Source organism: Meriones unguiculatus, chromosome 1 (genome assembly GCF_030254825.1).
Source record: "Meriones unguiculatus strain TT.TT164.6M chromosome 1, Bangor_MerUng_6.1, whole genome shotgun sequence".
In the NCBI taxonomy this organism is placed as follows: domain Eukaryota; kingdom Metazoa; phylum Chordata; class Mammalia; order Rodentia; family Muridae; genus Meriones; species Meriones unguiculatus.
In genome coordinates, this window is record NC_083349.1 from 40,163,162 (window position 1) to 40,178,950 (window position 15,789).

At 39.7% G+C, this 15,789-nt stretch overlaps 1 protein-coding gene across 1 annotated transcript in view; it reads right to left on the reverse strand.

Moving 5' to 3' along the window:
• Positions 1-867: 867 nt before the first annotated feature.
• Positions 868-15,789, reverse strand: part of Cfap95 (cilia and flagella associated protein 95) — a 105,589-nt gene continuing 90,667 nt past the window's right edge. Inside the window, exon 6 of the mRNA XM_060366447.1 lies at positions 868-3,141. Coding sequence (XP_060222430.1) covers positions 2,959-3,141 — 183 coding nt within the window. The 3' untranslated portion in view covers positions 868-2,958. The remainder of the gene's footprint in view (positions 3,142-15,789) is intronic.

The following is a 15,789-nucleotide window of genomic DNA, read 5'->3' on the forward strand; positions in this document are numbered from 1 at the left end:
AATTTGCCTTAGTCATGCATTTTATCACAGCAAAAGAAAAATTAAGACAAGTGGGAATGAACTCCTGTGAGGCAGAGGGGCTCCAAAGGAGGAATGTTGTTGTGCTGCCCTGCACTAGAGTTTTTAAATTATTATTATTATTATTATTATTATTATTATTATTATTATTATTAATTACAGTTTATTCACTTTGTATCCCAGCTATAGTCCCCTCCCTCATCTCCTGGTACTACCCTCCCTCCTTCTTCCCCTCTATGTTCCTCGCCTAGTCCACTGATAGGGGAGGTCCTTTTCTCCTACTATCTGACCATAGCCTATCAGGTAGTCATCAGGGCTATCTGGATCCTCTTTCTCTGTGGCCTAGTAAGGCCACCTCACCGGTGGAGGGAGGGGGGGTGATCAAAGAGCAGGCAACCAAGTTCATGCCAGAGACATCCCATACTCTGGTTTCTTTTCAGATCACATAAATCTTTTGCCTTGAACTTGACTTTTGATGGAACATATGGCAGCAATTGGATGAAGGCTGAGGTCATCCTTATTAGGATTGGTCCTTTGTAAGTCCATCACAGGTTGGGCCCCTATATCTGTCACATACCTCTTCAACCTGCCCAACAGAGCAATGACCCAATAAGGGAATGGTCACATGTAACTAGCTCATCTCCATCATAAGCCCCACTGGGACTGCCTAAAGGAAGTTTTTAATTCCCCTCTCAATTTTTATTAGTGAATAAAATACACATTTATGAATGTCTGAGCATATGTTTGTATGTTATATAGACACATGCATGAAAATGGCAAGAAACGATTATTTGGCTTTTTTTTATTATCACTTTTTCTACATACAGTTTAACAGTATCTCACATTTTGTCAATAAAGAATTGTATACAGTGCTTAATTAGCATTTATCATCACATACTATTTCAGAAGCCAGAAGAAGGTATTGGATCTCTGAGAATAAGAGTCAAGACAGTTGTGAGCTGCCATGTGGATATTAGGAATTAAAGTCAGGTCCTTTGAAAGAGCAGCCAGTTCTCATAACTGTGGGGCCATCTCTCCAGACGATGAACTTATTTTTCAAATAAAAATGATATTACAGGACTGGAGAGATGGCTCAGCATTTAAGAGAATACTCTGTTCAATTCCCAGCACCCACCTCAGGGGGCTCACAACTGCCTGTAACTTCATCTCCAGAGGGATCTGATTGTCAGGTCTCAATAAGAACCTGCACATGCATGCACACAACATACAACACACACACAAACACACAACTAAAATTAAAATAAATTATACAAAATAATGATAGGAAATGAAAGCCACACTGACAAAGAGAGCCCATCCTCAGAAGAACTCAAACTTCAAACTCACCTCAAAAAAATCAGCCAGCATCCAGAATATGCTATAAATAGAAGCCTGGTCTACTGTGGGTGTTACTGTATGTCCTGCACAAATTCATATGCAGGATCCTAAGCTCCAAGCATGACTACTGGGGAGATACAGTGTTTAAGAGTATTTAGGGTTAAGTGATGTCAGAAGGGCAGGATCTATCCCAATTATACTGTGGTATTATAAGAGAAGAGCAACTCCACCCTTCTTCTCCATCAGAGGACACAGTAAAGCACCAGGTAGAGCCCTTGCAGTAAACAAAGCCTGCCAGATACTTCATTTTAGATTTTTCAGCCTCTAAAACTGAAAAAAAAGAAAGTCTTCTATTGTATAAACCACTTTGTCTGCAGCCCCAGGTGGCTGATACCATAAAGGACCTAATTTATGGCAGAGTAAGTCAATACAGTCCTAAATTTCTTTCAGTCTAATCCTAGATGAGCCCTAACAACCTCCGAAGGTCTCACTGTCTGATCCCACCTATCTTACATACTCAAAAGATTTTACCTTTAATAAATGGAGTGCAACGAGGTACCATGGAAAAATCAGAGCCAACTCTCTCTCTCTTCTCCTCTCTCCTCTTTCTCCTCTCTCTCTCAATGTCACTGTAGGACTAATGGTGCCCAAACTTTAATTCTCAGTCTTACATTAAATCTAAATATAACCTATAATTTTATTCACTTAAAACTCATCTTTAAAGTGTGGAGAAGAATAGTGGTCATCATGTTAGGAGGGTACTGAGAGGTGGAATAGAGAGAGGACAGGAAACAGAAGCAGGTAGAAGAGAGGATCAAGCTTTCCTATCCTATAAAGTAATGGGGTAAGTTTAGTTACAATAATTGCATACTTCAAAATAGCTGGAACACAGAACTTCGAATGCTCCTAACAAAAAGAAATGATAAATCTTTGCAAAGCTAATTACCCAACTTGAACATTACACATTCTATATTTCAGTTTTGGTTTTGTTGGTTTGTTTTGTTGGGTTTTGGCTTTTTTATACTCCCTAGCCTGTGACCTAGCCTGGCTTTCAACACTTGATCATTCTGCGTGAGTGTTAGGATCATAGTCATGCATTGCCACACCCGGCTGTATACAGTATACTTGTATTGAAACATATTATATGGCATAAATATCAACAACTACTGTGTTGTCACTAATTTTTTAAGTGAGAAGAAATTAATTGGGAATGTAGCTCAGTAGTAGAATGTTTGCCTAGCATGTGCAAGGCCCTGGATGCAATTCCCAGCACCACCAAAACGAAATAAAATTGTCTCACTTAAAAAATTAGCTACATGCTAAACAATCACAGGTTGGATAGTTCCAGTTGTATCCATCTTGTAATGCTAAAAGAAATGCATAATCCACACAACATAGAAAGCAGCCAAAGTTGTGTTCTAGAATTGTGTACCTCATATTAGTGGTACATATGCTAAATGTGGGGAAACATCAGGGTAGCCCTTGAAAGTATGGATATAAACATTTCCTTATATTGGAAGACTTTGTATTTATTAAAGAAAATTATAAATTGTTACATTTGTTATTTTTCATTAGCTTGAATATCTGCTGCATACATTGCTGCTAACATGGGAGAATAGGATTGCCAGCCAATGCGTGGAGTTTTTGTTTTGCCTCTGAGTTAGCATAAATCCCACTCTCATCATGCCATGTGTTGGTGCCAAATCTTTTGGCGCCATTTAGGTCTGTGAACTGAGAACGACACTTCCTGTAGACTATGGAGTACTCATCTGGACGTGGACAAGGCTATAATGAGAAAAAATAATAATAATTAGTGACTGAAGTACATATTCAAAAGAGCATACACCAAAAGTTGGTTCTTATGACTAAAGGTGAATTGTCAACAGCTGATTAACTCGGTTTTACCAAATGCCTCAATAAATAAAAATCAAACACCGGCTAGTAATTTATAAGTATTTCTCATCCTGAGAAAAGAATCTAGCTCACAGTAGTTTTATTTATAAGACTTTAAAAATATGCACTAGTATGCATCTAAAATTTTTCTAAACCAAGTACAGAATGGAGGCCGATTTAAACACTATGGTAATCTAAGTAAAACTGAAGTAATCAGAGTTAACTACACCTTTTGTTGATGAGTCAGGGTTATTCTGAAGAATAGTATTGTGTATTAAATCTTTAATAATTATTATTAAAGCATGTTCCTTACAGTGATAGATGTCAAGCTCCAAGCTCATTCTTATAAGAAATTTGACTCAAAACAACCAAATATAGTTTAAGATGCTTATCTTTAGGCTACTTCAAGCTTCAAAGAAATAAATAAAATGTTTTTGTTGACCATTTTCCAAGGAAGCACTGGTTCTTTCTGGCTACACCAGGAATGATGGTAGGTCCACAGTATAAGGCCTGATAAAAACTCATCACCTGACTTCTGCTTTAAATCAGTTCTAATTTTAAAGCACCAGAATAAGATTGAAATTAAACTACCCAAGCTATACAACCATTAAAGAACACTAAAGACAAACCCTCGTCTTAGTTTTTTTTTTTAATTGACATTTAAACCATATGTTTAACCATAGTGTCTACTTATCTGTGGTGTGCCCACTATAGGCTGAGCACAATACTTTAGAGTTGATATCTTCTGGTCCATAATGGAATACTGGGGTTTGAGTCTTACTTCCATTTTGCATATACATAAAGACTCTCCTAAAACTCCAGGAGAGCAGGTAAAAGAAGCCAGTGCTAAGTAGCTGAGGCTGGTTAAAAACTAGATCTGATTTAACACCCAGTGTTGCTCCAGAAGCTTTTACGAGATGAGAAGACTATAAACTATGTTGTAAATAAGATTAATATTTACTAATAATCATCTTTTAGTAATGCTGCTGTTAATCCTAAGCAGCTGTATTGAAAGGGTTAGGCTAACATATAGGTTAGGTAACCTATATGTCTTCTAAAGCCTATAGTTTTGAGTTTTAGGTCCAGGTTAAGCTAAAGCCTCTTAGTACCTTTCCAGAGAGTGAAGAAATGTGACCCTATCCGTGAGGACAGATATAAAAAAAAGGGCAAGCAAGCAATGACCTTCACTCAGCAAAAGAAGGACCAGACCCTTGTCCTTGAGATAGCGTTTCTTAGCAACAAACCTAGACTTCTTCTGATTAGCTTTTGACCTCCAGCCAAGAGCCCGCAGCCCTAATTTTCAAGTATGAGCTAACCACCCCCACCTTCAATTGCAGCTGCATCCACACTTGGCAGGACTGGCCAAGCTTGAACACCTAAGACTAACCAATTATCTTACTTTATAGCTTCCTCATCCAATCCTAAATTGCCAAAACTAGAACTTCAAATCTCCCGCAATTTTTCTTTTAAAAACCTAAAGGCCTTTGTCTCCCGGTGCCACTCTTTGCTGACCAGCGGGGGTGACCCCATTGTACAATGGTAAATAAACCTCTTGCTTTTGCAACGAGTCTTGGTCTGGGGGAGTTTCTGGGAAGGGCGCGATTGAACTCCTAAGCTGTGAGACCCCAGGTCTTACAGTATAACTAAATCACCACACAGACACTGGGTTTATTTAGTTAACCTAAAACACAATGCTGGGCAATAGCTACTCCATCCTAAACCTCCAAGCCCTCATAGTTTCCTAACATTTAGATTTCCCACATTATACTTGCTTTTGTGATATATTAGGTCCAATCCATCTCTCCCCATAGTTCCAAGATCTCTCCTCCAGCTCTCTCTCCTAGCTCTTCTCTTGCTCCTTCTCCTCCCACTCATTTCCTGCTCTCTAGCTCCTCCCCTCTTTTCCTGTCCTCTGGCTCTGCCCAGCTCAACATTGTGTCTAGTTGCTTTACTTTTGCCTGTTTACACTAGAGTTGAGACAGGATGCTTAGAATGAGTATCACAATGCAATATCTGGATTGAAACCAGAGAGTGTGTGGGGGGGAGAAATCAGGATTTGAATGAACAATGGTAAGGTGTATACATTGCAAAAGAACATTATAACAACAAAACTATGATATCACAAAGCCACACAATATTCATGATGTTGTTCTAACATGGTTTGGGCTTTGACTCTTGTCACTGAGTGGTATTTTCAGAGTGGATGAACTTTTCATTGGTTGGTTGGTTGGTTGGTTGGTTGGTTGATTGGTTGGTTGGTTGGAGAGCAAGATGGATAGATAGAGGAATACATGGATGGATGGTCCATCAACCAGATACAAGCACTTTAAATGAAATTTTGAATTATTGGACAAAACTATTCAGTCAAAAGAAGCAGAATCTTCCCAATCCTTTCCTTACTGGATTCAACCAGAAGAGAATTTCAAATGCAAGGTCAGTGTGTTCCTTTAGTTTTCTCATAGGCAGAAAAGGTGATGTCTTTTTTATGATTAATTTTATTACATAAATTGCAAGTCAAATAGCCTAAAAGAATGTATATGGCAGCATAAATATTAAAAGACTAGAGGTCATATGAGTGGATTCAAGTACTGGTTAGAATTCAGTCTCAGTGACTCACACAGCATGTGGGTAAACAGATATTACTCAGTACCAAGAAATATAAAAGACTGACGAATGCTATGGCATAAGTGAAAGCATTACTCAAAGTGACACAAGACAAGCACTTAAAAGGAATGGATTTTGTGGTATGTGAATTACACCTCAGTAAGAGTATTTAAAATCAACATATGACCTCCCCTGTCAGTAGATTAAGGGAGAGGTATGGGGGAGAAGAGGGAGGGAGAATGGGACTGGGAGGAGATGAGGGAGGGGGCTACAGCCAGGATAAAAAGTGAATAAACTATAATAAATAATTAAAAATCAACATATGCATTAACAAGAGTGATTCTGAAGTTAGAGAAACTAGATAAAAGATTGCTTCCTGTTAACTCACGGTACAGCAAATCTGCCAGTTGAACAAATGAGACAGTAGATAGCAGCAACCAGTTTCTGTGGCACAAATACCTCTGCTGCTGCCAATTTCAAGAGACCAGAGTGGTCAGAGGACTAAGGAAGACCTGAGCTTAATCTTTGACACAAAATGTTGAGGGTTCACCCCAGGTTGCTCCAAGTTACCTTTCCCAGTATGTAGCTACTAGTGTGAAGCAGGGTGATCTCAGCCAAGAAGTTGAGGTAGACTCTAAGTGGCCTAAGAAAATTGGCATCTTTTCACTCCATTCTCAAGTCAGTAGGTCTTCAAAAATTAGAACAAGCCATTAGGGACCTTGCCAACCTAAATGAGAAAGCGTCTAGACCAGATTGCTGCTGGAAGTGCCCCTGTAGCTAGTCTATCATAAAATCAAGTTTTTCTTTTCTTTTCTTTTCTTTTTTTTAAATTTTCGGTGATGGGTATTCAAACACAGGGTCTCTCCAGTCCCTGAAGCCAACCCTTGTAAAGGCAGATTGGAGAGTCAGGAAGATACAGGATATGTTATTATATTGATCCTTTCCCAAAGTCTAACATTTCAAAAATGTGAGCCAATCAATTGCTTTTACTGCCTGGGTCAGGTTAAGCTGGATTTTATGCATGTTGCTAAAAGCATCTTGACCTAACTTTTCATGTAACATGAGAATCCCGAGGCCTTTGGAACAAGGAAATGAGTCAAAATAATGGCAGCCGGGCACACACTAGAAAGCAAGAGTGGAGGCAAATGCTGAGTGCATACAGATCAGGCGAGCAAAATCAACATTCAGAAACAAAAGAGGACAAATTAGAAGGAGCTGGGAAGATCAAGTTTCTTGTTAGGAAGTAAAACAAGGAGTTTTCTAAAAGAAAACAAAAACTCTGAGATGTAACATGAGACAAAGCAGGTACCCCACAGTGACTGCAGCTCAGAGCCAAAGGCAAAGCTGAGAGTCCCAAACACGAAAGCAATTAGGAATGCCATGCAAATCAATAAATAGGAGGAGATAATTAAAAAAATTAATGTGTTTCCCCCTCAGTGTACAAACCCACTCATTTGCTCAAAGGGAGTTTTAAAATGTGTTTCAAAACAATAGCAGTCAAAGACCAAAGTAATGCTGGCTTGCAGCAAGAAAAACTTTTTTTTTAACCCCAGCAAGATATTAGCCTCCTTGAGAATTCACAGGCTTGAGAAGTTAGAACAGCAGTGATCAAACCCCTGATCATGGGTAACCTTAAATATAAACAGAAAATATTCTTTACTCCAGTGGCTTACAGAAGACTTGGGAAGAGACAAAAATAAAATCTATCTGGGAAACTTTAGGAAGAAAAGCTGAGTGAATTCCACATCCCTGTTCTTTAACCGTGGAGGGTCCCTTTCTTCTGGACAGAAAGAAGTACAGCAGAGAAGAAAAATATAGAAGTCTCTTAAAATCGGTGTCCTATGCTGTCTTTTACTTGATTTGGATGGTCAGGCAGAAGAGATCTCTAAGATTCATAAGTAGCTGCAGCTCTGACAAATGAGTTTGGTAATCCCCTAAAGACCCATCGACCCTAATGAGCAGGAAGTAGACAAAAGAGGTCTACTGCCCCTTTCCCTACTAATCTCCTGCCTAAGGTTGGGGAATTGGAAAGGTAGTAAAGGTGTTTGAGAACCCTAAATAAAGTGGCTTGGTGAAATAAGCCTACAGGATTCCTCGGGACCAGAGATTGGGAACATCCTCTTAGTTGCTGGTAGTTGATGGCAGGTTTCTGCTGGGCTCTGCTTTGGGCTACTGGCTAGAATGACTGCCCTGGCCCTTCCTGTGCGTTTTCTTGAGCTTCAACAGTGGTGAGAAAGTTCTGAGAATGAACATAACACAAAGTGAATTAGGAGGAATGTGCATGGGTTTGAATCAAAGCCATATAACACCATTTCCAGCAGAGACAAAGATCACCCAGATTCCAGGGTAGGAAATAGTCTGTGCTTCTCAGCAAAAGGCATCCATCCATGTGGGGTGGAACACTGATTATAGTCATTTTTAACACACTTGGTTTTCTCCTTTTTTGGGGGAGAAGAGTAAGTTGGATCAGTAACCTCAAATCCCAGTTGAGTCTGATTATTTTCTAGGAAGACTCACAGTTGTGTGTCTAGAGTTTTTACACATAGCTGTTATGGTGTCTAATTGACACAAAACAAAATGATCATGGAGAGCAGGTGCATGGGCTGAAGCCGAGAGGACAGCAGGTGCAGACCCCTGGACTACTATCCCAGTGAGCTGACATGGGCAAAGCATCTGCAAGGGGGAAGCTCACTGGAAATGTATGCCCAGGCCCTTACTGGACACTGGGCACAACCAAACTCAGTCTGCATGCACCAAAATCTCATGCTTCCAGAAGAAAAAAACCACAGGTGTTTGGAATAAACCATGTGGGTTGCATGACTAGCTTTGGCACAGGGAGCCATTCTGATAAGGGAACTGTGGGATCCTGCAAGCTAAGTTTTCAGATGCAAGCCACAGCAACCTCAGAACAAGGACTTTGAAAAGATAGAAGTCTCAGCTCTGATTCGTTAGTTTTTCACTGCATACAGGGCACAGAAGATGATCTCTGAGAATGTGGAAATATTTTCAAGAGAGAGCTGGGCACAGTGGGTCACTCCTCTAGTACCACCACTTACAAGGCTAAGCCTTCAGGACTGTCTTGATGTGAGTCCATCCTGGCCTCCAGTGTGAGAAAGAGACAGAGAGAGACACAGAGAAACATGGAGAGACACACAGAGAGACAGAGACACAGAGAGGGAAATGGTGAGAGAGAGACTTAGAGCACTTTGTATGGTAACTAAGTTGTAGCATCAACAGAAGGTTTTATCTGAAGAGAGGGGTTGTCCACAATGGTGGAGCTGGGAAGAGCGGCAGCTATTAAACTCACTTCCTCAAACACAAGCTAAAGACAGTTATCATCTACTCAGCACCATAACAGGATAGCTGAAATCCTTGTCTAATGTTTTCTTAATGATTGTAGGAAGAGGTTAGAATTATATGTAGAAACAGGCATTTGAATTACTACACATTGTTAGAGGACCCAGTATTACCACGACCATGATTTCTGTGTGTTTCTGCAGTGCTAAGGATTTGATAGCTCTTTCTGAGCTATCCAGGTAGATAAGGACTGAAGTCTGTTTTGTGTGTGCTGATAAGTATTACTGCACCAACATTCCTGCAGAATCTAGAGAAGGTGCTTTTCGCAGGAAGACCTTAGAGCATTTTCATGGCTAACTGGGTACAAAGAATCAAAGATGATTCATAGCATCAAATCTGCATGGTGGTGAGAGTTGTAACACCACTAAAAAGAATAAGACACAGGGACGGGGGAGGACCTCTTTTATGGGGAAATTATGAGTCACTTTAGACATTTCTAATTTGAGATTGCATCAGTACAAAATGTTTATTTGGAAGATGGTGCAATGGGACAGATGGCCTGGAGAGAAGTCAGTGCCCTGCACGCAGCAGTGATCATCAGCAGGGAAAAAATAGCTGCAAAGAACATCACAGGAACCATGGATGCTATCTGTTGTAGACTGTGGATTATATAATTGTGCTCCATACATTTCCCTGAGGTTAGAAACTATACCATAGCTTTGTGTCCTTGCTCTGGTTTACATGTTGAGTTATTTAGGATAATGAAGCATGGTTGAGGTGCCTATTTTCAGAGGATAAACACCTGCTGACTCTAACAGAAGTTAATGTGGATATCCCTTGTACATTTCTTGAAATGTTCTTATAAAATTTAAATTATATAATAACCAAAAACTGTACCCACAAAATGATGAGTACAGAGCTAACAGGGCAGATGAAGTCTCGAAGGTTGGGTCTAAAGAATAGTGAAATAAAATAAACTACGGTAAGGAGAATATTGTAGACCAAGGAGGACCAGGGAGGTTGAAGAATTCAGTGGAAGCCAATAACACCAACTTTGAAAGAAGTGACAGAGCCAGACCTAACAAAACACAGTGGGCTGAATCAATTTCTAGTCACCTTAGCATATGCTGCTAAGAAAAGGATTAAGGGAATTCAATAAACATGCTGATAAAAGGTAGAGAAGAAAGGAATGCTGGGGGCTAAAAAAAAGCCCTGCAGACACTGAAGCTGCAGCAAGATCATAGGAAAGGCTAGCCTGGGGGAAACTAGCTGAGGAGGTTTCTTCTTCCCATCCTTTCGTTCCGCTCCTTTTTTCTCTTCTGTGGATCATAGCAAGGTAGGCTAGGATGCTACAACAGACTTCTTAGTGAGTAGGTTTCCCAGCTGACCAGCTGACCTTCACTTATTTGAAAGACAAGTAACATGTTTTATGTCTGATCCATAGCATCTTTACATCACAGGTTTGCCCAAAGCCATACCACCTCACACCCTGTGCATCCTGGGAACTGCATTCTTATTCTTTAGGATGAAGGAGCATGGTTCAGTCATCCATATTCTGTAAATGAAACACTACTGACTCTACCAGAGGTTTGTGGGTACCCCCTGTGTAACGCTATCTCCTGCATCATTTTCCCTGATAAAATTATACTGCTGTTCCTTAATCAACTTGTGTACCTAATCCTCAGCCAAGGTTTCCAAACCGTCCAATAGGCCATTCTGAGGTTGCTTTTTTACTGGTTTCAGTCTAGTTCCTTTGGTTCCTTTCTAATTTGATAGTTTTATTTTCCAAGGTCATTTTCAGTTGGTGCCCAGCCTTCTGAAACATTGTTAACTGCCTAATTTTGTATCATAATTTGAAAGCAGTCTCAGCCCCTCCATCCAGCTCATCCATAAACATGTATAATGGGTTGTTTCCTGGCCAAATCAGTCACTGTGAACTAACCTTGTGTGTCCTGTAAAGGCAGCCATTATCCACCTGGCATTAGTACAGCAAAGGCCATCCTTTCCTAGTCTGCCCATAAGTACACTCATTTTGGGCACTTCATTTACTCTTAAAAGGCAATTGAAGCAGTATCCGATGTGACTGATGTGAATGTCACACGGACAAAACCAAAGTATATATCTTTATTGCCTATGAGGTTTTCTTTTATTATTTTTAGTATACATCGTGTATAAAACTCTGTGACTCCTACGCACCTAAATAAGACCCTGCCTTTCACTAGTCAAGTCTTCTAAGCACACATTCAGGGCAGCACAGGAGGAGAGGAGCAAGAATCTGCCTTGCCTACCCTGGGTGACACTGGGTGGCAGCGATTACTCTCTTCTTCACTAAACTTCAAGTGAGTTGATTCCTACCGAATGTTATTTTTCTCTCAATGGTTATGTTATAAAAATAATAGTAATCAGCCAATATAGCAATAATAAACACATAACTAGTGGGAAGCATTTTGTTATATGCTTGGAAGTATTTACTATTTCTTTTCACTTAATACATTTTTCTAAAGGAAAATGCATTTGTGGAAGTCCAGACATTTGACCCCCAAGGAAACTGTTACAAAAGGTATAAAGAAGTTGAGGGTGTGAGCACAAATATAAATTGCTACATAGTTAACAAATGAGCCAATATCATAAGGTTTTGTAATAAGGAAAACAAAAATCTGTGTGAATAATCACTTCAAAGGATAAACTGGCTTTTTAAAGTAACATCACACCCTTAAGTTCCAGACATAACACTCCCAGCAACCTAGGGAACCCTAGCTACTAATAAATACTTCTTTCTAAGATGCATGCTTTTGATTAGTCCTTTCATTTCAATAATAGGAAACACATGTATCATTTTTTTCTATTCTTCAGTCCATATTGTATGAGAACATGTTTCTTCGAAAATGATTTGCATTTATAACTGTATGACATAAAATATTGCAGGTAAATTTGAACCCTAGTGCTCTAAATTCTTAAAATGTTTTTCTTCTTTATAGAAGGCACATGTGTTCCTGTAGAAATAAAACAGTTGAAAAGAAGAAAGTAGAATCTCTCATAGTTCCAAATTCTTTAATTCAGAACTGTGGTTTGTGACCTTGCCTAGAGGCAAAGGTGCATGGCAGCTGACTACTGTTAGGAGGAACGTGGCAATCAGGACAACTGTGACATCTTTCTCTGGAAAGGCTCTGACACTAAAAGTCCCTCCAGAATCTGGAATTTCTGAAATACAATCCTGGAACATTCCTATCACCAAATGAATAGAAAATTAAAATGTTTATGATCCAGTTTTCAAACTGACAGAATGAAATGTCTGTCAAGGTCTTTTAAACAAACAAACAAAAATTACTTGGTCATGAAATAAATACTTTTATATTGGAACAAAGTCAATGAGACAGAGTCAAATCATATCAGAGCTTGGAGGGAAGCAGGTAGGCTAACTGCATGTCTTCACCTTTCCCTCTGCTCCTCCAAATCCAGTCCCACCCCACAGTCCTGTAGCAGCTCACCTGCTGTGGTCTCCCCTTGCTGTCTGCCCCCATCTCAGCAGATCACTAGATTTTCTCCTTCAGCCGTCCTGCCCACTTATTCTGTCAAGCCTCAACTCCAGCAGGCATTCTCTGTGAACCCATCATCCAAGTCTGCCAGGGAGGCACGTAGACCAGATGAGCAGGTGAGCAAGCTTCAGATCTTCACTCTCCCTCTTTTCCTCCATACCCACTTCCTCAATCTTTAGCTGTGTAGCACATTATCTATTGCAGCCCCTCCTTACTCTCTTTCCCAATTTCCAGTGAACCGAGCAAATTCTTGTAGAACACCCTGCTTTCTTCCTTCTTGTGGACCCCTTCCTTCATCATACATCCCCACCCCACCCCCATCTTTGATCTCTATTTCAAAATGTTGACTTCCAATACCTAGAAATACATTTTACCCAGAACCCTAGTGGTCACAACTGGCAGGATTCCAGAAGAATTCCTTCAAGGCAACACACAGTACCACACCCTCCTAAAAAAACAGAGAAGGCAACAGAAAACAAAGAACAAAACACCCATCCAACAAAGAGAACAAAATCTTACCAGAAAGACAATATGTCTCTACTGGAGCCAGCAACCTTAATAGAGGTAGATCCTGAGAATTGCAACATAGCTGAAGCACAAGACAAAACTTAAAATAGTACTGGGCTTTAAACAGGAAATGAGTAAATGTTGGAAGGAAATAAATAAAAACAGCTCAAGACCTGAAAGCAGAAATAGAATCAATAAAGGAGACCAAAACAGGGAAATCTAGAAAGGGACTTCAGAGACAACCCTCATGAAGAGAATATAAGAGATGGAAGGCAGAACTTGAGGCATTAGAGATATGATAGAAGAAATGGACACCTCACTCCAAAATAAAAAATAAAATGTAAAAAAAAGTTCTGGCATAAAATGTATAGGAAATCCAGGATACTATTAAGAATAATAGGACTAGAGAAAGGAGAAGAAACACAGGGCAAAGATACAGAAAATATTTTCAACAAAATCATAGAAGAAAATTTCCGTAACCTAAAGAAGGTAATATCTATCAAGGTCCAAGAAGCATACGGAACATACCAAACTGGATCAGAAAAAAACATTCATAAAAAACAAAAAAAAAACAAACAACAACAACAACAAAAACATACAGACCAAAGAATATTAAAAGCTGCAAGGGAAAAATACTAAATAATACATAACGGCAGACCTATTAGAATAACACTTGACTTCTCATTGGAGATTCTAAATCCAGAAGGGCCTGGACAGATGTGCTGCAGACCCTAAGGGATCACAGATGAAAGCCCAGAGTACTATACCCAGCAAAAATTTCAATTGTAACAGAATAGATAGAGAAAAAAATAGTCCATGATAAAACCAAATTTAAGTTGGGCTTCTTGGATTTTCAGATATGCTCAAAGAGGCAATCAAGATGATAGTTAGGCATCCTTGATTACGCATTATGGGTACCAGCCTTTCAGGTGGCCACAGTAATTCCTCCTCTCTCTGCCTGTCTCAGAAAGAGTAGGCAGTCATTTGGCGGTCTGCTGCTGAGTTGGCTTTGCCATGGCTGTGACAGAGTGTTGCAGAAGTGAGATTCCAAACTTCCCAGTACAGATCTTAAGAAAACTGACAGTTTCTACCTTCTGATTCTTAGACTCCAGTGTAAAGCAGTTGCGTGGAGGCGAGACAATGCGCTATGTTTATATCTCAGTTGAGTTCTTAGGAAATAAGAACCAACAAGAGTAGAAGTGAGCTGTCTTGAATTGCATAGTGGTCTGACATCATGCGGACCAAAAACCCAGCTGAGCCCAGCAACCCCACCAAATGATTAGATTATAACATGGCTATTTTGTGTCACTAGCTTCAAATCTACAGAAATAGGTGAGACAATCTTCATAACTCTAAGTTCCATGTTTACGTAGCTATTTAGACCTATGTAGAGATGTAGGCAGGTCAAATGTTGGGAACTCATAAACTAGTAAATCAGGTGAGAGAACTTAAAATAGGCTAAAGATGAAAGCAGCCTAGTTTTTTCAGAACTGTCCTATATCTGAAATAGTATCTCCCAAGCCCCACCCCCAGCATACACACAGAGCCACACTCACACATTTTGATCAGAGCCTCTACTACTGTTGCCCCTCCCCACATTAAATTGATTTATTTCATATGTGTGTGTGTGCATGTATATGTGTGTGTCTGTATGTAGGTTAGAGAAAAACCTGTGGGACTCAGTTCTTCTTCTATCATATGGGGTCCAGGGACAGAATTCAGATCATCAGGCTTGATGAAAGGTACCTTCCTTTACCTGAGCCATTTCATAGGTACTCTCTCTATTTTAACTCATTTGCATTTTGTTAGTCCCTAGCTGAAAGGTTTCTTTCCTTATACACTCCAAGAATGTTGATTCAATTCTTCACCAACTGCATTCCTTTTATTTTCCACATTCTGCCCTACAAAAATGAATTAAGTTTATGTAATAGACTAGTATAAAAATAAGTAAATTCAAGCCAGGCACAGTAGTACATGCCTGTAATCCCAGCACTCAGGGAGGAAGAGGCAGCCAGATCTCTGTGAGTTTGGAGTTAATCTGGTCTACAAAGCAAGTCCAGGACAGCCAAGGCTATACAGAAAAACCCTGTCTTAGGGGTGGGGGAAAGGCAAAGTCTCAGTTCACAAACATTTAAAATAACATGATCTAAATGCTTTCAAATTTGTTCAAGAATTGCATAGGTGAAGGTCATAGGCCAGATGAGTGGAGAAGCTAACTCATGTTAAGAAACAAGGCAACAGATACTCTCCTTCCTTTGTCAATATTTTGTGAATCGTACACTTGTAATGCGCATGTTAACTCCAACGTGAGAGCTCAGTGCTATTCAGTCTTTTAGCCAGCGGCTGTTACAATTTAAAATATCTTTATGTTCTGTCACAATGTAACACCACACACATTTGTTATGATGCCCTATGAAAAGCAGTACCAAAATCAGAATTCAAAACTAATCACTTTGGCATCAAAATAGAAGTGACTGAATAAAAGTCCACAGTTCAAGCCAAACAAATGTCCTGGCATGCTTTGCAGATACCATGGAGGCAAGGAGAGTGAGAAATATTAGAAAGAATGCTGACAGTGTGAAGGGTATGCACGGAT